This window comes from Lepisma saccharinum, chromosome 10 (genome assembly GCF_977018435.1).
Source record: "Lepisma saccharinum chromosome 10, izLepSacc3.1, whole genome shotgun sequence".
Classification (NCBI taxonomy): Eukaryota; Metazoa; Arthropoda; class Insecta; order Zygentoma; family Lepismatidae; genus Lepisma; species Lepisma saccharinum.
The window spans coordinates 72,937,950-72,961,360 of NC_139238.1; the positions used below are offsets into that span (position 1 = coordinate 72,937,950).

A 23,411-nucleotide genomic window follows, 5' to 3' on the forward strand; every position below is an offset into this window, starting at 1 on the left:
AATTTAGCTGCTGTTATTATTAAAATTAACATGTGGTTAAAATTGCAATTAAGAAAATAAACGAAGTAACGCTAATAATGGAATATAATGCAACTCAACACAAAAAACTAATTTTGATTTGATTTCGTTATTTAGCGTAAAATAAACTAAATCAAGATCAACCAGTCCATGCCTTCTTATATTTCTGGGGAAAAAAAAAAAGAGCCTAAAATTTCCAACAATCCTCCGTGACCGTGCTATCTAAGGAGCTGTGTGACGGCATGGGTTCGAGTCTGCCTAGGTTGCCTCTGGGTTCTTGGTCGGTGTATAGGACCGGTGGCAACCCACCATCGTGAAGAAATTGGGGAGCTACAAGTGAATAGTGTAACATAAAAATCTCCTCTAACGGCTGAGGGTTCGACGTGCTGACTCCACGTCACCCCCATTACCGGTTGAAGATCTCCACACTTCTAGGTAGGATTGTGGGACGGAGACTGGCAGTCAGAAGATAGACCAAAGCCCTTCCAGGGCTGTAGAGCCATGGAATACGTTAAAATTTCCAACAATTTGTTTTGAATACGTTTTCCGTTTCATTGGTTACCTAGGTATATATTTAAAATTTACAATGACACACACTACTACTATTTACCCTTGACCAGGCTTTGAGATGCCTTGTATCTCTCTAGAAACTGGCATTTTTCTTATTTAATGTTGCTTCTCTCTGCCACTCTTGCCCAGTCGCAAGAATAAAAATGAACGATTCTTGGGTGATATTTGTGAAAGGACACTCCCAATGGACATGCCTATGTCCAAGCTAAGACTCAAACCCGGAACCTTCGACGACAAGATCGTGAAGAGACAACTAAGGCAGCAAAGGTTTTCGTTATTTTATCGTCGCTTTTCTATCTCTCATGTTAATCTCGACTAAGATGAATTGATGAAATGACGATGCACAAAAACATTCATGACTGACCAGGGTTTGAACCTGGGACCTCTGGCTTCGCAACGCATTACGTTGTCCATTTGTTTTCAGATGTCTTTATTTGGCTCTAATTCCCCTACATTAGTTGTAATAAACATATTTTTTGTAACAAGATCAATATGTCAAGTGCTGTTTTTCAACTGACACAATTCATCTAAGAGATTACGTGTGTGAGCAAACTCACACACACAGAAAAACACCAGAGAGACACATTTGTCACTATCATATATAAATCCTAACTCCCACAGATACATGTAGATTCATTCCAGTGTTGCATTTGTAAAGCCGCACTTATTTTCCTAGCATGGTGACATTACAGTGAAATGATCCTGTAATTAACTGTAGATAAGTCGCAATTAGTAGATCGAATGAAGTTGTTTTCAGGTAACAAAAAAAAAAAAGAAAATAGTGTTATATTTGATGACACAAATAAAATCAGAACACATTAACGGGTGGGCACACGCAAACTGATATTTATGTATGTGAATATATCTGCAACCGCATCACTAATGTATTTGTGTTTTTGGTTATATAGAGTCACTTTTCTACCACTTCTGGCTAACGCGACGATCAGGATGGATAATAATTAAATGAAATTGACGAGGGAACTTCACAAAAAACATCCATGTGCAAGCCGTGAATCGAACCTGGGAACTTCGGTGGCAAGATTGAAAATCAACCACGTGATGCCTTCGGCTGTCGAACGGAAATCCACGCTTCTCAGTAAATATCAACAAATCTAAATACCCCCTCCCCCTTCCTCCTGTAGGTTGTGTCTATCAGGTTCGTTCAAGGTCGTGTTCAAGCAATAAGCAGGTGGGCAGTGTGGATGGAAATGAGGCCTCGGATATGTTTTCTTACTAGCCAGCGTAAGTGAGAGAATGGAGTGGAAGGCCAGGTACTGCAACTGATGGAGGTCATCGGAATCGTGTTCAGCTGGGGTTTTCTTTACGAGCATGAAAAGCCCAAGATCGCACAGTACTGATGTCTACACATTCATCCCCATAAAAAGCCTTCAGTCTTAGATGAATGTTAATTTGTATCACATTTTCTGCAGTTGAAAGTCAATCATGGCACGCTACTTCAGGTGCTCCACCAACATTGCATGGTTACATGCTGTCATTTTACTCGCTATAGTTCAGCACCCCCTGGCGATAGAAGTTTGAAACCTTCAATGGAGAAGTGGAAAAGTCTTATAAGTGCAATGTATGGGTACTCAAAATCCAAAATGTGTTTATAACAAAAAAAACAAAAAAAAAACATAGGAAGCTTTACTTTTCAGCATGCCCTCGTATATACTTTATTGCAGAGCCATTTCAGGATTGTAATGTTGTTGACTGACATTCCAAATTACAGTTTGCACAATTTTAACACAAAATGTTAATAAGAAATCAAATTAGGCATACCATATTTAATGCAAAATATTGAATTTTTCATGAGTTTGGTTTCTCTTAAACCAATTGAATCTCAAACTCAAAATTTTTACTGAAGTTACTTATCATGGAGTACTGTATTGAGGACAAATTTCAGATTTTTAAACAACTGCCCACCAGAGAGATTTAACCCTGAACTTGGATTTTTTTTAACAAAAAGTACATGTTTATGACCCTGTAGAAAAAAAGGGTAAGTTTCAAGCTTCAAATAATTTTGACACACACTATTGGTACACAGGTACTTCCACAAAAAAATTCAAGTGTCAAACAAACTGCCTTTCCCCTAAAACAAATGTTCAAAAATGTCATTTTGAGTGATTAAAATACACAATTTTAACCTTAAAATTTATTATGAAGGAATAATATTTAGAAAATTACACACATATATAATTGTAGCCTATAATGTGCTTAACATCACAGATTTTGTCTCATTGTCGTAGGACTTACCAGAGCTGAGATAAAAAAGTTGCCACTGATGGAGAAAATAACGCATGCCATGATAAAAAAAATGCCCGCCATCTTCAAATCGGTGATAGTAAAAATAAAATAACAGTGGTTCTGAACTGTCAACATATGAGGCTCACACCACACAAAAAATAAAACTTTTTTTAAAAATGGCCAAGCAACCATGGTGTACCACTTCATATGGATTGACCCCTCTTTCGTTAGATTTCTATGACGTACTGGCCGAATTTTCTTGTGATTTCTTGATCATGTTGCCACTCCCTATCACACTAGCTGCCAGCTGCAAATGCATTTAACCCATGAACGTTGAGGCTGATTTTCCCCACAGCCAAAGCTGGATGTGTTTTCAGCAGGAAATTTAAAATTCTGCAAGGTTTTAACATAAAATGTTATATCTCGGAAACTACAAATGCTAGAGTTACAAATATTTCCTCATTTTGTTCAGTACACAATAGGGTATAAGCCTCTGTTAAAAAAAAAATATTTATGAATTACAAGAAGAAGAAAGTAAAAAAAACCAACTTTTTTTTTTTTAAAAGGAATTGGAACTTGGCCCCACGTAGGCGACTTTTTGCTGATACTTTCTGAGAAAAATATGTTTTCTACTGTACAAGTTGTTCCTTTTTTGGCAGGAAATTTAACCCACCACTCCACCAAATATAGTCAGAATCAAAATAAACTTTACTAATTACTAATGAGACACCTCATGGCTCATGCAGCACTCAAATATGTATCTTCGAACATTATATGAGTCGTGGTATGTTCCAGAAGTCGAAAATGCTCCTTGGGACTTTGACTTTAGCAACCTCACAGACATTTAAGGGTTAAGCTGTATTCTGTCAATGATTTCTGATTTTCAAATAAATGAAATGACTAAAACCCATGCTAAAATTATATATTGCTATCATATCAGACTTTTGATATCTCTTTCATAAGGTCAAATGGAATTAATAATAGTTACAATATTGTACATGCACCGTACACTTTCCTTTCTAGCCATTCTTGATTCCTTTGAACCTTGCAAAGAACTGGAACATTTCCAGCAATAAACAATTTGTAGTGATTATTTCAATTTTCGAAGAAGCACTAAAATTTGTCCACACCTGGAATAATTGATTACAATGCAAGTGTGAAAATCATTACTGAAAAGTAAGGAAAAATAATTTCTTTTTATTCAGTTTTATGTTTTCATATGCCATTAGAAAAAGGCATTGAAGTCAAACAAAAGTTGGTAAAGAAGACAGTATAACACTGAATAATAAAAAAAAAATACACATATATAATGCAAAATATTATACTTAATAAATGTCCTGATGTCCTTATGTCATTATCATGTTGAATCTCATTAGTTCATATGTGACAAATAAAAAAAAAAAAAACACTTCCTGCATTTTGTACAAATGTTACGGCAGTATCTGTTGAAATTCTTCTTCTATTTTGACATGGGATGGTTCCATTTTTACCTGTGACTCAAGTTTTACCTGGGAAGGCATAAACACAGACTTCACACCCAAATTTGACTGACCGGCCTGCAACAAAATGCACAACAATTAGTTATGGACAACTCAAAAGCACAATACATTGTAAGACAGTGCAAAAAATGCCAGTGAAATAACTGAAAAGATGTAGAAATTTCTAGTTTGGAAATATGCTGCTCATGGTAATGTTAATACTTGTTTTGTTTTTTTAATCCATATCAAGGCTTGTTGTGCTCTAATTTATGACCATGTCAGCTAATTCAGGTACAATTTCAGGCTTTCAAAGCAAAAAATAATAGCAGCTGTAACAATAAAACTTATTAATTTTACACTAAGCATTTAGAAATAGTTCATTATACAGCTCACTAAGTATATGAATGTAATTTATGGACCCTCACCCTCCTCTCAAATAACATAAGATTAACCCATAAGGACATGCGTATGGGTAAAATCACCTAGCCGAATTTGAAATATATTTCTTGATCACTTTCCATGAGTGTCTGAGGCCACCCTTCTCAGTACCTTTCCAGTGAACTCTTCAGAGTGGCGGGACATTGAATTGGCTGTTACTTAGTTCATTATTCTGTTCTCATGGCCCTAGAAACACTGACTGAGTAAATTTCACCCAACGTCCACTCATGTATTTCAGTTTGGTATTTAAACATGTTTTATCAATTGTGTGACTCAATTGCAAAGGTTCAAAATGATTAAAATTAGATAAATCAAAACAATTAAAATTCGGGTGTAAGGCTCGGCTGGATCATTGCCCGATGTCAGGGCAGCTTTCTTTATTAAATTTTCCTCTCCTTTTGAAAAACTGCTATGATATTACAAAATCTGAAAAAAATATATATGCTTAGAATTTCTTCTAGAGCATTGGCATGAATCTTCATGTAATTTGCTTTCCTTGTTATCTAGATTATTATCAATAGTTTAACAGACTTACATAATCACTAAACTATTGAGCAACAGCAAAAGAAATGCTCTAAAAGGAATTCCAAACTGATGTAGGTTTTTAGATTTTGGAATATCATAGTGGTTTTTCAAAAGGGGATGAATATATGTAAAAAACAAAAAAAAAACTGCTCTGTTAGTTGGCAAAAGATCCAGTCGAGCCATAAGAAGCAATTTTTCTTCTGTGTATTTTTTACCCAGTGCATATCCCGACATTATGGCAGAGAGCACTTGTATTACCATCATTTTATTCCCCAGCTTATCTCAATTCTATCTTTCCGTAATGGAACAAAAACGTTCAAGCTTAATAAAATTAGATTAATAAATGAAGGCATTATCATTTGCATGCTTTAAGATAATTAAAATTCGGACTTAAGAAGTAATTTTGCTTGGGGGTATTTTTTATCCAGCATGTACCCTTACGTCCTAGTGAAGAGTGTGCATCCTACCACGTTAAATGGCAATCAATGACTCTGTTCCTCTTGGATGTCTAAAAGACAATCTCTTCCTTATGTCCATGACATTTAAATTCAAGAGTCATCTAAAACTAACAGAAAACAATCAATTAATGTAATATCGTCAATCACCATTTTTTAAAGTTGGAAAAAGGTGATTACCCTCCATCTTGAAATCTACTTGACATCCAAGTAATAATAAAGCATTCATTAAGGGAACAGTAAATAGCCTCCCACTTTTTGTTGTCTAAAATGAAGTGACTCCCCTTGGATAATGTCTCAAGAGTAATAACATAATCCTACAATGAAGCTTAAGGGAAACAGCTAAAAGTGCAGTTCTTTTGAACTGAGTAAGTGAAGAAAATTCATGCAGAATTCAAGAAATTCCCAATGAATTTGGCACGGCAGGTAGAGCTACCTAACAGGATAAATTTTGGGTAATATCATAGATGAAGGGTGTGTTCTGAAAGTTCAAGAGTTTGACGTGTTAGAGTTATGGCCACTGGCCGTTCACAAGTCCTTTTGTGAACTTGGTGAAGTTCGTTATGGCATTCCTTAACTCGATTTTCATGCAGTGTGTGAAGTTCGTTCTCGCACGAAATGCATAGACCAGGAGGCTAGTTTGTTCAGTTAAAATCATGTCACTTGCAGACAATGGATGTGCATGATAGCTTCAAACTGCACTATAAGTCTTTTCTACTCTTACGGTGGGCGTTCTATATGCTGGCAAGAGAAGTGGGGAGCAGGGAATACGCAGCAGACCAACCAGACAACAACGGCGGCTCCGAGTCTTACGAGGAACTACTACATGCACCTCATTCTACAGGCTGCTGCGTTTGTTATCGTGCTGGATTGCTTGCTTCCCCACTCCCCACTTCCCTTGTCAGCATACAGAGTGCCCACCATAAGACTGGAAAAGAGCTATAGTTTGGAAAATACAACCTAATTTGAACAGAGAGAAATATGAATGAACATGCTTGCAGAAGAGTTCATTTCTGCCAGAAGGACATGCCTTCCGCTGGATGCCATGTGAACACTTTCTATAAACAAAACATTGTGACTGATGCTTTCACCTAGAGCATTCTTTAAGTCTGTAAAATAACTAAAGTTTCACAACTTCAGTTAAGTAACACACCCGAAGATGATGAGACCATTTCAACAGCAATTACTGAAAAGTGAAGGAAAATTTGAGGCTCAACCCGGGTCTATGGCATTCTGTGCCAATGCTCTACCACTGAGGTACCATGCCAATCTCTGGATCCACCCCTAATTTCATTTCTTAAATATATGAGTAAACTATTCAAATACCTAAAGTGTAAATCATCAACCCTGAGACCTTCTGTAAACAAAACCACGTGCATGCAGAAAGCATTGCAAACTCATAGAAGTAAAATAATCCACACGAAAATCCAGCGTTGTTACAGGATTCATTATGTAAGGTAAAACAACGGCCAATTTGTAGTATGGGATACGCTGCCACAAATGACGTCTCACTTTAAACCCAATGCTCTTTCTTTTGTACTTATTGCTTCACCTTTATGGTTAACTCTTTGCACCATTGATCATTTCCCATAAATTTGGCTTCGTTCTTGCATGTGAATTGAATATATTTTACTTGCATTTTTTAGACAAAATGATATAACATGGTATTGTATATTTCTATGGTTTGATATAGATAGGAGTGTATTTGAAATTTGTTTGTAGATTTTATGTAAATTGTATCTTATGTAAATAAAATATATAATGGGCATAAACAGCCATATGCAATGCTGTAAGTCCAATAAATATATTGATGATGATGATCAAAACAAGACAAAAAAAGTTCGTAAATTTATTGCGGTTGGAAACTTTGACAAGCATCCTAATAACGATTTTTGTTCCGCCAAATAAAGTGCACTTCGTAAAATAACTTGGTGACATGGCAAGGTAAGATAAGTGTGAACATTTTGTACGAATATGCATTGTAACTTTCAATGAGCTTAGAGATTTGTGTACATAATGATATTTTATAACATTGGTTATTTTCTAAAAATAATCATGTGAACAGCAAGGAAGTAGTGCCACTTAGTAATATTGCCTGACTTGTCCTCAGAAAAATAACATGGCGAGTTCTATGCGTGTGGGAAGGTCTGTGTTCTCCGAGCTTGATTTCAAAGCACCAAAGGGGCGAGAAACAGATTCTACTCAATATTTATGTAACGTTCTGTCAGTGGTATCCTCAGAAACCAGTAAAAGAAGTGGTTAAGTTGGTATCCCAGTGCAGTGGTATTTCAGTGTCTGCAGTTTTAAGGGTTATGAAAGAGAGAATGACCGGGAAAGTAACAATGTATGCGGCTGCATATTCGTCTGATGTTTTGAGAGCGGGTTCTCACATTCAGAGGTTCTTATATAAAATGAATAGGTGCAGCGAACTATGAGTGTAACAGCAGATGATTGCGGTCATGGATCAGCTGACGCGGAGTGATACATCGAATTGGTGAGACCATTTGTTTCCAGAAGGTCTCACGGTTGGTCATTTACACTTTAGATATATGCAAATTTCATTTTTGACAGAAACATGAAATGTGAAACGACACACATTTCTCAGGCTTCTGAAAGGTGTGGGGTGCTTTTCTCTGCCATGTTTTGTCATGAAATGGTGCAAAATAAAATGCAACATACTATTTAGGGAATCAACACTTTCTGAAGTATGAATTATCCTGTGAGTTAAGCACAATCACAGAAAGTTGATTAAACCTGCTGTAAAAATTTGAAACATATGAATTGAATTTGGCTAATTGCAAAGATGAGGATGAATGATGATAAGATAATATAGATAAACGCACAATCACAAACACATGTGGACAGGACACCACAAAAGTTCCATAGAGCATTATACTGGTACAGATGCCAGAGCTTCACTAGTCCGCAAAATGCAGTCCAGGGTGAACTACATGGAAGTGAGGTTCACATTTGGGTGTTTACTGTAAAAATTTGATTGAATTGTTGTTTTAAGTCCACTTTATGCACAGAAAGGTTAATCAGGACTGGACCTACAGTTTAAAGTGGGATCCGAACCACTATGTGCCTCCACCGGGTATCGAACCTGGGACCCCTTGTTTACAAGGCGACGACACTACCACTGCGCCATCGGCGAAACCACTGTAAAAATTTGAATAGCAAAAATTAACCACTTTACACAGGAGTAAACTTAATACTCTGACAACTACATGAAGGTGCTCCTAGAAAGGAAATGTTTACTCTGTGTAATAAGTATAGTTTTTTAAATCAAATCTACGATATTCACCATGATAACATCAGAATGCCATTTAATCTTCAAATGTGACCAGTAGAGTGCTGCAGTAAGAGGATTGTGCCAGAGTGACAAATAGTTCCCACGGTAGATAGCGTACAGAATTGTGAGCTTCTTCACTCGAGAGAACAACGCTCAAACAGGTAAAAAGAGTGGTATGCGCTTGAAGCCCAGTACTACATGTATAACCGTAATTTGTCTGTGGTAGCGGACCGACCCTCAAATATGGATCATGAGGTGAAAGATGCAATTAAGTTGGAACATAAGTGACAGGGTGACCACTCTAAGACTATGAAAAAATTCAAGTATAATTCCCGGTGTTCAAGGAGAACTTTCCAAAAATTCAAGGCTACAAAATGTTTTCTCTATTTCACTTCTCACCCCCCCCCCCTTTTCCCACACACAGTATAAAGTGTCTTTGTGATTCCAATGTATCCAAAAATTCTGATTCAATTAAAATAAACGGTATATAATAAAATATTTAATTTAAGGTGTGGAGTTTACATATGCTATTTCTCATCCTCAGACTCGAAATACATCTTAGGGGTCCCGGGTTCGATATCTGGTGGAGGCACATAGTGGTTCGGATTCCACTTTGAAGTGTAGGTCCAGTCCCGATTAGCCTTACTGTGCATAAAGTGGACTTAAAACATAAAATCAATCAATCAATCGAAATACATCTTCAAACACGAGTCACAAATCACAAATGTTACAGGATATACTAATCTACGAAAATGTTCATTGTATAAGAATTTCAAAATCAAATTTACCTAATCAAATTCAAGATATTATATTATCTTGCAATAATCTTCCGTCTGTCAGATAGTTTATTGTTCTGCAAAGGACACTAAATGAAGCAAACCGTTTGAGATAATTTTGATTTATTTTCCACGCAGCTTTCTTTTCTTTTCCTTTCTCGATAAAAATAAAAGCTAAATTTGAAAAACATTGTCTTAGGGCATTTATAAATGTGAATAAACTCAATGTGATTTGGATTAGTAAAAGTTGCAATTTTTCACGTCTATGGAGAAAAATTCATGTAGAATTCACACATAATTTCCGGAGATAATAATTCACACATAATTCCTGGAATTCAAGGAATTCCCGGTAAGTAGCCACCATGAGTGAAAATAGTAATCATCTCCATGTTCAAATCTAGTTTAAACACACGGGCATGAAAATAGCCAGCTGGGCAGAATTGCGCTGATGCCACATATGGGAAAAGCAAAGGGAGAGCAGAACATATGTCGCTAGTTCCCGCGCACTGTGTGGCAACGTCAACCGGTCTGCGTTGCCTGGTTCGAGCGTCAGACCGACCTCTCTCCGGGCCACTTTTGTGTCATCCCTGACCTTCCGAGCAAATACTGTCAGTTTGTGTCACATGGATTGAAAAAGCCACAATATCTTTCATTCTCTTACACCTCCAAACAGACAGGGTTCTGTGCACGCTCACGCGTGGGAGGCTCGAACACTTTTATTCAAAATATATATGTAGCCCTACTTTTAACAAACAAAATATCATGAAAAACAATAGCACATACTACAATCTAGGGATGGGCCACTACCGATAAACTACCGATAGAAAATTTACCGATACCGATAACCGATATAAAATTAGAAATGGTCCATGAAGAACCTGAAATGTTCATTGATCTCCTTAATAAATATGTGTTTCGAGGTGATTGCAGTGCAAAAGAAGTTGAATATTTAGAAAATGACTTTTTTAAAAAGTAGGGCATCGAGATTATCCATAAAAATTACAAGAAAATGGTAGAATTTTGCACTAAATTATAAGATATTTATCGATATATTGGATCGGTAAAATAATCTGTAATTTTACCGATAAACCGATATGCCTATATCGGCCAATACTGATAGAGTACCGATTAATCGGTCCCATCCCTACTACAATCATCCTGTAAACATAAAAACAAGATGCAAATTTACTAATTTCTTACAAAAGATGCACAAAAAATCTTACCTAGTACCAGGAACACAGTGCACAATAGGCAGGCATTAACAGGGTTTTCTTAAATATATAATATCATCACCCCATGTTGAGGAACAAGGAATAGGAAAGGCAGGAAAAACGGGAACAACCTGGTGTGAGGAATAAAAAATGTTACTCATATGTTGAAATTGCTAACAACGACAATGTGACGGTACAAGTTTGAATTTGTGTTTTAAGTCCACTTAAAACTTGGGTAGGCTAAGCAGGACTGTGCAATATGCCTCTGCCGTGAATGGTACAAGTAGCAGCACTTTCAGGTATGAAGATCTCAGTGGTAATTTTGCGGAGGAAACCAATCCACGAGTGAAAAAAATCCTGGAAAAATTAAGGGAATTTCGAAAAAAGATCCAAAAACCTGAAAAAGTCAGATTTTGTTTTGGGGATGGCAGGGTTTGGTCTTCCTGGTCAGTGGAAACCCTGAATAAACTGTCTTTTAACCACAGTTGCAAAAATTTGGCATGAACATTAATACAATTTCAACTGAGCTAGCTACATGAAATAGCTTATTTGATTTGAATCGTATTAAGTCCACTTATGCACAGATAAGCTAATTGGTACTGGACCTACAGTTTAAACACTGTGCAATGTGCCTCCACTGGGCATTGAACCCGGACCCCTTGATTGCAAGGTGACGATATGTGCACCACTATGCCATTGGGGAGGCCTAAAATAGCTTGACACACAAAACTTTCATTAAGTGATTTGTAGAGGCATGCATATTTAGTTTTTGATAAAAATATGAAATTTGGAAATGAAAAAAAGAACACTATAATGTTCATGTTTTTTCATTTTTGAAAGGTGTGAGGTGCATCTTTCTATCATGTTTTATGGTAGCACTGTTAAGCCTTGTTTCCATGTTAACATTAAAATGCTGACCAAGGTGAAATTTCATTTTATAAAAAATATACAATAAAAAAGTAGAACGAATCTTTGTCTGAAGAAGAAGGGTGGAAATGTTAGGTTTTTAGTGTATATTTTTTATGCAATAAAATTTTGCCTTGGTCAGCATTATAATGTTTTATTATCACGTTTTATCACAAAATGAACAACAAAATCAACTTTTAAACACAAAATTTAGTGTTTATTTACCGACAACAACACTTTCTGAAGTCTGAATTATCATGTGAGTTATGCAAATCACGGAAAATTGATCAATTCTGCTATAAATATTTGAGAAACAAAAATGGACTCGTTGAAACACGTACAAACTTAATTGCATAAATGTACTATTGGAAGGAAAATGTTTATCTTGTGTAATAAGTGTAATTTCTAAATCAAATATAAGGTTTCATTCACCATTTTTACACTGAAATGCCATTTTTTTCTAATGTCTTTTGATCCCTAAATGTGTCCAGCATTTGTACCGAAACCTTGATGCTTCATTCACCACAAATATGTGGCTCTAGTGATTTGTAACAAAATTTTGCTCATTTTTGCATTATTTCCGATATATTTGGACTCCACAAAGCATGGTACATACATGTACGATGATAGAACTCCAGAAATCATGCCAAAACCTATTTTTTTTATATTTAATTTCTACATATTTTTGTAACCACTTATGCAAATCCACTTGTACTGATTCCTTAATGCATAGAATTAAAAACTTCACATTTGTTTCAATATTTTCACATACCAGTTCTAGCATGTCTAAAAAAAATAACAACATTCACTGGACAATAGACAAACCTGCATTGTAAAGCTTACCTGAGCAAGTAAAGATGTACTGTTTGTGACACTGGTGTTTGCCATACACACAACTACTACTTTGGCCGTCTGAGGGGTCCCCATGACCACGTTCTGCGTAGAAACAGTCTGTGCTTGCGTCACAAACTTAACAACAGTTGCCGAATTGTTTGTTGTAGAAGTCTGAAGAGACTACAACAGTTTGAAGAGTGGAAACAATTGTTATTCAATACACATCGATATAAAAATCTCTTGCGTTAGTGAAAAAATCATCAGAAAGCAGAGTGATGCATTTATTCTTAGTGATATTTTTATGGAAATAATAACAATTGAAGAAAACCTGTTCAAATTATGGTTTTTAGAGGAAAAAATGTACATTTAGCTATCGTTAGCTACAAAGGAGAATATTATTGATCAAATAATAATGAAAAATAAACACAGCAAGAAAATGCACCAGAAAATACATTAAAGATGGTGCTATTCGGTATCTTGTAATATTAAGGTAATTTACTAAATTAATCCAGTTCTACTCTTCTTCTCGCTACATATATATTACTAATTTATGGAAAATATTCTACAAAATATATTAGTTCTACAAGTTACAATCAAATCTGTACAAGGAATAATGTATCTACTAGGTGCATTGATATATCATGCAAATAATTCTAATAAATAATGAAAATAACTTCCTTGAAAATACTAAAATACAGAGAATTTAAAAAGTGCACCATTACAGAAGACTAATAAAGATGAAGTATCGCTATTGTAAACACCAGTAAATAAATAATCAATTACACTAAGCCTGGGTGTAGATTTATGTTGTAGTGGCTACACACAGTGAATATGAACATGAACAACAGGATGCCAAATATAAGAAGAAATCAGGGAACAAAATAGATTGGAAATGTAATACAAACAATTCTAGAGAAAGGACAAGCAGAACAACTTTGTTGTTTGTCAAATCACCACCACTAGAAGGTCAAACAACTGTTATTAATTTTGTGACAACAAACAACGTTATTCGATAATGCATCTCTGGCACTGTACTTCCATTACAATTTCTATTTCAAATATAAATTATGTCTTTTTTGTAAGCACACCTCTGATCAACAGTACACGATTCCTTACGAGAGCTGAAAAATAAAACAATTTTCTTTCCTTTCCCTTAAATTAATGCACACACCACCACACATGCATGCAATCAATCCACATATGTACTGCAAATTACATATTAAATGCTCATGTGTTCTCTCCATATTCACTGTGCATTCATGTTAGTCCTCACATGAAATACACTTATCATATGTTGATTATTCATTTAAAAACTTCTTTGCTACACATGCTTAAATTAACATAACATGACGAACCCATGGTGCAACAGCCCTTGAGGGCCAGGGCCTCACTCCCACATGCCTCAGCAGAGGTCGGAGATTATTCAACCAGTTACGAGAAGCACAACAAACCCCCAGTCATCGTTGTAGGTTTCCATGACCGAGTTACGCTACTCATCCGTAGCTCCCAAATTTCCTCGCGATGGTGGGTGGTCATAGATTCCATACACTGGATGAAATCTCGGGAGACAAGTTCTTACGATTCCCTTAAGGTGACTTGAAGCAGCATGCATCCTGTAGCCTAAGCGCAAAGCCTGACAGCTTAGACCACGTGGCCACAGTACAGGACATCAAATAGGCTATTCATGTTAATTTTAATTTGAACTATCAACGCCTCATGCCCAAAAATTCTCTATGTACTTATGTATAGAGATTTTAACCAGCACTGGCCCTAAATCTTTCACGAAACTGATATCAGATCTAGTATATCACATCTAGAATTCAAGATTCTGATGGTGCCTCGAGGAGGAAACAAGCATGCCTCATCTTGAGGTACCATCATGGGTCACGGTAAGAAATAGCTCTGATTAGTCACATGAATGGTGAGTATGACTATGGGATGAGCGATTTAGGTAGATACTGGGGCCGATTCTTCAACCATCTGAAGTGGATTCTCCTCAACAGTTGCTCTCAGAACAGCATTATCCAACTTGACGGGTCTCCCTCATCGTGGCATATCATTGAGGCTGGTGTTTCCAGACTGGAATTTTGCGAACCGTCTTTGACATTTGCTGAAATTAAGGGTCCCATGACCATACATGACATTGATGGTTTGTACCACTACGGTCGCTAAATAGCCCTCATGGAACTCATGCCATATTTGTTCTTCAGACACAGCCATGTTCCAACACGTGTCACTGCCACACAACCTGCTGCAAACTGATCTCACGTGCATGGATGCACAATGAATTGTCCAATCCATTGATGGTATCATGGCCTTGGAGTAGTTTGTAATTTGTTGTCGCATTGCGTCCTTTCCTGGGCCTTGCAGAAAACGACATTGCTTATAGGATGACCCAATATAACGTAACATAACGTGTGGAGCAACAGCCACTCCTCCACCCAAAACCTGGATTTCATTGTCACTGTCCATACCAGCAATTACATTATCCCATGCAATGACTGCTTTCAGTCAACACCTTATCGCAATTCACCAATACCTCAATACAAAAAAGGTGAGAAGGGTCTACATATCAGCCGAGTGCAACCTCACCCCCTGGCCTGAATAAGACCACTCAGTAACTTCCACAACCAACCCCATCTCCACCTCTTCCCTCTTCTCTTCACATTGCCCCCCCCAACCTCCTCACCCCCTGACAACACACACCACATCCTACCACTCACAATTTTCAACAAGCCTAAAGAGAGAACCATGTTTTCCATACCGACTCTATCTTTGATCTGGACCTGATAACTTTGAAGGTCAAACACTCTTCTGTTTACATCATATTTTTTCTAAGATTGAAGATGAAGCTCACAGTGGGAAAAATGTAACCTTTTCCAGTGTCTGGTGAGTGTATCCTATTTCCTTATTATTTCATATACACTCGCCCACACAGTGCTTTTGTATGTTGTACAGATATATTTTTATTCATAGCGAAACTAAAAACTAAGAACTACGTAGGACATTCAGAAAATAAAGAACGTTTGTGCATGCAGCATGTGCAACTGTTTCCTTGCAGCCGATAATTCGTCCGCTGTGTTCAATGTGATGTAGGTGTAGTTGGTGACACTGACCTGTTCATGTGGAAATGGTGCATAATGTTTAAGAATGGGTGAACAGTTGTTCATGACGTGGAGCGATCAGGGTGACATTCTGTCATCACGGATGAACCGAAACAAAAGGTGGACCACGTCATTCAAGAGAATCAACGCAGCTTCGAACTTTTATTTTTTTCCGAAGACAAAAGAGCACCTTGCAGGCAAATGCTTTGCAGGTGAGGAGGAACTACACGATGCTGTCATGGACTGATTGAACCGCCAGGTGGCAATATGGTATGAGGAGGGGATAGTTAAACTGGTGTCAGGGTACAGCAACTGCTTCAATGTCAAAGCGGATATGTGGAGAAGTAGGTCAAAACATGTATATTCTGTTTCTGCAATATTACTAATCAATATCTTTGTATGGCAAAACATTCTTTACTTTCCAAATGACCCTCATATAAAATATATACAAATGTATGATCATTTGTATATACACCACAGTATTTTTAACAAGCATTATTATCATTTCCATAGCAAGTTGACCATGAAGGATACCAGAGCTTTTTTCCACTGATATCAAAGTTCACATTACAGTAACATGGACAATTGTAAAGAAGAATTTAATTGCAATATTGAACATGTTGCTCTTTCTGCAGTTTTTCCAGCAATAGAAGTTTGATCTATGCATACTATCAGCAGTGCTTTGGGGGAGATTCCAGTACTGTTCAAGTTGGTCTGTTATTGTATTCATCATCATAACTACTCAAAATATTTTGTTGCATGGTCATAAATGGTCATATCCATGTACACATATTTCTTTCGTTAAAATAAAATGTTATTAGTTTCATTCATTAAAAGGTTCTGGTACAGCATGCCGTTGTGTACCACCACAAAAAATGCACTGTTTATCAGGATCTAATTATTTCCAATTTCCAACACTGAAAATCAAATCCAGAATTTTTAACCCAACCGTTTTAACTTTAGCCATACAAGAGTGCCATCAAATTAGCCAGCTATGACATTTGGCTTTTCACATGCAGATTTTTTTTAATAATATATATCTTAAAATGTATCTTTAATTAATGCATTTCAAAGTTGGTAGCAAAATTGTATGACAATTCAATAAAACAAAAAGACAATAGGAATTGCTACAACAAAAACCCCATGAATCAACTCTCAAACATGCTGATCTTATGATTAGTACAGTAATAGTAAAATTGGAGCTCTAAATATTCTGGGTACACAATTTAAGTTACTTCAGTACAAAAATTAATGCACACCTTTTCACCCATGCCGAGTTGTTAGTAAATACACCAATACTGTCATGTATTTCAAAAGATATTATTGTACAATTTGCTAAGTAAAGAATATCTAAAGAAATAGAAAGACCATATCATTTCTATCTACACCATGCTTTTACCAAAATATTATAAGGCACATACTTGCGAAGGAGTCGAAGGTCTAGAAGTTACAATGACGTACTTCTGCTGAGGATTCTGCGCCGGAACAGCAACTGGTCTGTTTGGTGTTGTTCCGCTTACAACTATCGTTCTTGCCTGTTGTTGATTGGCTATAATAAAATGATTGCTACTAATAACAAAAGCATATGTAACAGAGAAACAAAACTCAAAAAATATACACCTACTGGCTTCCGTGGTGGAGTGGTTAGCACATCATGCTACGATGCCAGGGGTCCCGGGTTCGAATCCTGGCCTGGGCATGGATGTTTGTGAGTGTCCATTCATCAATTTCATCAATCATCACTCATCCCCATCTTTGCAACTTAGTCAAAAGTGTCACAAAAGCGAAGTAAAATCAAGCAAATTAATCAATCAATCAAAAATATACATTATCCAAATGAAGCCGGCCTCATCAGGAGAGGAAAATACTTGTTAAAAACAACAAAAAACAAATAAACAGCATGATAAGATACTTTACTAGTCTGTCCAAAATTCAACTCCAGAGTCATCATTGGGGCTGGCCGAGAGACGGCAAGGAAGATGTGGCCAAGGTTCCGATGATGCTACTTGTTGTGCCTGCCAGAAGATATTGCGGTCATACAGTGTTGGTAAGTATCAGCTTGTTCTGGTTGATGACAAAAGAGGATTAGTTTTTCAGTTTAATTATGTTGTACACTTCTGTTCACAAAAAGTGGCACACTCGTTTGAGTTGAAGTCCAGCTTCATGACTGGAAGTACAGCCGAAGTAAGTGTTCGGAAAGCAGCAGTGTTGCTTACTGTCAATCAATTTAACCATGTGAAGGGAATTTTGGGTCCCTCAGACTCAAAGAAAAGGGCTAACGGAAAGATTGCAGCGTAAATATTAATGAACTGGAATTTCCACGTCTACAATCAAAGTAATGTAAATGTGAAATATTCCTGAAATTTATTTTAAAAAGAAAAGCATTTTTGACGTTCGTGACGAAGTAGGTATCACAATTCGTTAGAATGCAAGGGCCCCGGGTTCAAATTTGGCCTGAGCATGAGAGTTCTTTTTCAGTCTCTCTTCATCGTCGCGAGATGCCAAAAATGGAGGAAAAGCAACACTAAATAACGAAAAGGAAAAGACGCATTAAGAATAAGCAAGACAGAAATAGTGCTGTTGCAATTCCTGAAAATGATGCAAAAAAATAAAATCTTTCAGAAATAGTGTTATCCTAGTCCAGGAGAAGGCTTGAGGAATAAATAAACTCCTTCCCCATATGCTTTGGCAAACAGAATCGCAAAGTTGGCACTGAATATGCGATGGGAAATCCTAAAGGAAGAAGAGTTTATGTAATAGCCAGGGGGACACATGAGAGGAAGTACCCCCCCTCCCTTCCCACATCAGTCATCCAGGCTATTAAAAATAAGTCAATGGTTGTCCTCTCATTTAACTTTAACAGTAAATTGAATTTTTGTAAAATAAAAATTGTCAGGCTTTACTTTCTTTACACGTGCACGTTGGTTCCATAATGGAGCACAATAATACGTAGAATTGTGACTCTCGTAAAATTCTTGTCGAATGAATGAATAGATCTGTAGATTCCAGAATAATTACTCTTCATTTTGAAATAAATAGTTTAAAATAATATAATTTATGTGCCGTTGGTTAATGAGAATCGTCGTCACATAGCAGAATCTGCTTTATTGATGGGAACTAGCGAACAGTAATCATTTAGAGATGGAAACACTAACCTTCCACAAAAGCACAACTTCGCAATGTCTACGTTAATTTTCAGGCACAAATTTCACTTGTATTTTGCCAGCAATGTGTACAGCATATGATGAACCCTATCTGATGAAGCGTATTGCTTTCAAATTAATGTAATCAGCGAGAAGCGACATCAAAAGTTTCGAGCTGGACAGGAAAAGATGCAATGTTATGGATAAATTACTCGAATAGCTTTGTTTCTTCACCGTGGCTTGTGGCCATGTCGGTTATGGCCAGCTTTGTAAGCAGAAATCCTAGGTTCGAATCCCCGTGTCTCCAAAATATTTTTTCTTACCAAATGGGTGCTACATAATGTATATTATTCTCGTCACACCAATTGCAGCCTGAAACTTTGTTATTGTTTGTGTGCCAATAATAAAATATGTATTGAAGCTATTACTCGTTCAGAGAACGTGACTGTTACACGAGACTACTTGAAATTGAGATTCTTTAGTTGCTGCTAAGCCTCGATATTTAGAACAAGTGCTAAAACTGAAAATTGTTGTGTGATAACACATGCCGTTAATATTCTCAAGAAGAAAACATCTGAAATTAAATGAGTAAGTTGTGAGGAACATCAGCAGATGTATTTTAAGATGTTCCGTCATTCACGTGTCACTCTCCTCGTTTTATACATAGATAGTTATTTACAAGTGACCCAATCGATGAATGCTTGCACCTTAAGAGTAATTTTTAGATGGGAAAGAAAAAAGCCTGGTCCAAATTGTAAAGTCAGGATGTGCGCAGATTGTAAATGTTATTGTCAGAAACACAGATTGTAGATGTTATTGTCAGAAAAATACAGAATTAATCAGTAACTACAATCATTTACCTAAACATCACTCATATGGCACTTATAATAGAGCTGTAAAATATGTATTTTGGATAATTATTCTTGTATTATATTTATTATACTTCTGCTTTTGAGGTGCAATTTGAGCATTCATCGATGGTGCGAGCATTCATCGAGTGGGTCACTTGTAAATGTCTATCCACGTATAAAACAAGGAGAGTGACACGTGAATGACGGAACATCTTAAAATTCATCTGCTGATGTTCCTCACAACTTACTCATTTAATTTCAGATGTTTTCTCCTTGAGAATATTAACGGCATGTGTTATCACACAACAATTTTCAATTTTAGCACTTGTAAATATCGAGGCTTAGCAGCAACTAAAAGAATCTCAATTTCAAGTAGTCTCGAGTAACAGTCACGTTCTCTGAATGAGTAATAGCTTCAATACATATGTTCTTATTGGCACGTAAACAATGACAAAGTTTCAGGCTGCAAATGGTGTGACGAGAATAAAATACATTATGTAGCACCCATTTGGTAACAAAAAATATTTTGGAGACACGGGGATTCGAACCTAGGATTTCAGCTTACAAAGCTGGCTTTTAACCAACATGGCCACAAGCCACGGTGAAGAAACAAAGCTATTCGAGTAATTTATCCATAATATTGCATCTTTTCCTATCCAGCTCGAAACTTTTGATGTCGCTTCTCGCTAATTACATTAATTTGAAAGCAATACGTTTTATCAGATAGGGTTCATATGCTGTACACATTGCTGACAAAATACAAGTGAAATTTGTGCATGAAAATTAATGTAGACATTGCGAAGTTATGCTTTGGTGGAAGGTTAGTGTTTCCATCTCTAAATGATTACTGTTCGCTAGTTCCCATCAATAAAGCAGATTCTGCTATGTGACGACGATTCTCATTAACCAACGGCACATAAATTATATTATTTTAAACTATTTATTTCAAAATGAAGAGTAATTATTCTGGAATCTACAGATCTATTCATTCATTCGACAAGAATTTTACAAGAGTCACAATTCTATTATTGTGCTCCATTACGAAACCAACGTGCACGTGTAAAGAAAGTAAAGCCTGACAATTTTTATTTTACAAAAAATCCATTTACTGTTAAAGTTAAATGAGAGGACAGCCATTGACTTATTTTTAATAGCCTGGATGTCTGATGTGGTGGGGGGGGGGGGTAACTCCTCTCATGTGCCCCCCTGGCTGTGACATAAACTCTTCTTCCTTTAGGATTTCACATTGCATATTCAGTGCCAACTTTGCGATTCTGTTTGCAAAAACATATGGGGAAGGAGTTTATTTATTCCTCGAGCCTTCTCCTGGACTAGGATAACACTATTTCCGAAAGATTTCATTTTCTTGCATCATTTTCAGGAATTGCAACAGCACTATTTCTGTCTTGCTTATTCTTAATGCGTCTTTTCCTTTTCGTTATTTAGTGTTGCTTTTCCTCCATTTTTGGCATCTCGTGACGATGAAGAGAGACTGAAAAAGAAAACCCATGCTCAGGACAAATTTGAACCCGGGGCCCTTGCATTCTAACGAATTGTGATACCTACTTCGTCACGAACGTCAAAAACGCTTTTCTTTTTAAAATAAATTTCAGGAATATTTCACATTTACATTACTTTGATTGTAGACGTGGAAATTCCAGTTCATTAATATTTACGCTGCAATCTTTCCGTTAGCCCTTTTCTTTGAGTCTGAGGGACCCAAAATTCCCTTCACATGGTTAAATTGATTGACAGTAAGCAACACTGCTGCTTTCCGAACACTTACTTTGGCTGTACTTCCAGCCACGAAGCTGGACTTCAACTCAAACGAGTGTGCCACTTTTTGTGAACCGAAGTGTACCATGATGTATAAAGATTCCCACATAAGTTGTCGTCGAGATTATTTGAGTTTTTAATCATGTGTACCCCTGACTTAATGTCCCGTTCTATTTTTCCTTTGGCATGTACTAAAAAGGGTTCTGCACTGTGGCCATGTGGTCTAAGGCATCATACTTTGACCTCCGGCCATAGAGTCACCATGAAAGATCCACCTTACATATCTTTAAGAAAGCCTGAAATCATTTTTTAAAAAAAAAAAAAAAAAATATAAGTGTCTAGAAATTTTGGTATTCAGGTCTATCCTGCCAGACCCCTAATTGATACACATGAAAAAAAGAAGCCGGTTCTTATAGTAAGAACATGTACCTACAATCTACCAAGATTCAGCATTGATCCTTGCATAATAACGTGGCAATAGTAAAAATAGATTACTTGGTACTTAGAACAGTCTCTGTCTGAGAGGTATTGTTCCTGAAAATCAGTTGTCACATTGCACCTATGGATGATAACTGCTTGAGATTTGGAGAAAATCACCACATCTGGGCCATCTGGTCCCCTTCCCATTAAACCAGAACTTTAAAGAGATCTTTAGTAAATTACCCTTCTCCATATTATTTTCCTTCTAATCATTGTTAATTCAAATTTTGGATAATTTGAACTTATTTCATATCCCCTAGGAGTTTGAATTAAAAAAAAAAAAAGTCAACTGTAATTAGAATAGCTTACTTGCACCAGGGGTTCCCATACATTTTCGGTTTACAGTGCCCTTAGTGTTCCAAAATTTTTCCGTGGTGCCTGTTAGAATGTAGGCCTATCTAACACTTGCAATGCTCAGTTACGTGATTAGGTTGATTGCCTTAAGTTAAAAAACAAACAAATATTTCAAATTCAGAAACATTCTACATGTAAAAAGTACTGGGTCCCGTTCGCCTGGTTAGCGATAGTCGACTGGAAGCGTGGACATCGGAGAAATGCCACCTGATAGGCCCGCCACCTATCCCGGGTCCCTCCCACACAAAATACATACAACTTCACTCTGACTTATCTCTGCACTTCAATCCCTGAAGATGAGAGTAACGTTAGCTCTGGAAAGCTCGGAAGCCTATCCGGAAATCACCTGGCTGATTGCCCGAGAAAACCTCTTCAATATTCGCCGCCAGAATAACTTCGAGAATTATTTTACACACTAATATTCATCAATATTTTTTAACAATTTTCAAGCATCAGTATTAGTGAAAATCGGTGAGAGCAGGAGGGGTAGACAAAACTAAAAGTAATTCAGATACTAGCCTCCTTTTCTCTGAAGCCAGCAATTCCACCCCCCCCCCCTCTTCTTCTTTCAAATAGGGACTAGGAAAGCCATGAATCCTACTAAGATGAAGCTACAGATCTTGAATTGTACCCTAAAAACACTTAATTTACTAATAATTTTTAGAATGAAATAAAAGTAATTACCGTATTTATGCGTGTATAGTGTGTGTGCATGTATAATGCGCACTCTGGTTTTGGATGGGTAAAAGTGACAAAAAATGATATCTCGTATATATTGCGCAGTACAATCCAGTTTCAAGAAATGGCTTTCTTAGTTGTAGGTTGTAAATCTGTTGCTATGCTGATCAAGAGTGAATGACGTCATACCTATTCAACTGCTCATTCCTTCTTTTTCAAAATATATACCTTTTCTTTCCATGACTAATGTAACATTTATACGAGGCACATTCAGGACC

The 23,411-nt window shown here is 36.7% G+C and overlaps 1 protein-coding gene across 3 annotated transcripts in view; it reads right to left on the reverse strand.

The window, feature by feature from the left end:
* Positions 1 to 4,009: 4,009 nt before the first annotated feature.
* Positions 4,010 to 23,411, reverse strand: part of Taf6 (TBP-associated factor 6) — a 55,194-nt gene continuing 35,792 nt past the window's right edge. Inside the window, exons 10-12 of one of the 3 annotated variants that reach the window (XM_083130494.1) lie at positions 17,273 to 17,400; positions 12,757 to 12,927; positions 4,010 to 4,388 (exon numbers count right to left, since the gene is read on the reverse strand). In XM_083130494.1, coding sequence (XP_082986620.1) covers positions 4,263 to 4,388; positions 12,757 to 12,927; positions 17,273 to 17,400 — 425 coding nt within the window. In that variant the 3' untranslated portion in view covers positions 4,010 to 4,262. Of the gene's footprint in view, positions 4,389 to 11,019; positions 11,139 to 12,756; positions 12,928 to 17,272; positions 17,401 to 23,411 lie in introns of all 3 variants that reach the window. The other 2 variants (XM_083130496.1, XM_083130495.1) reach the window with 2 other exon arrangements.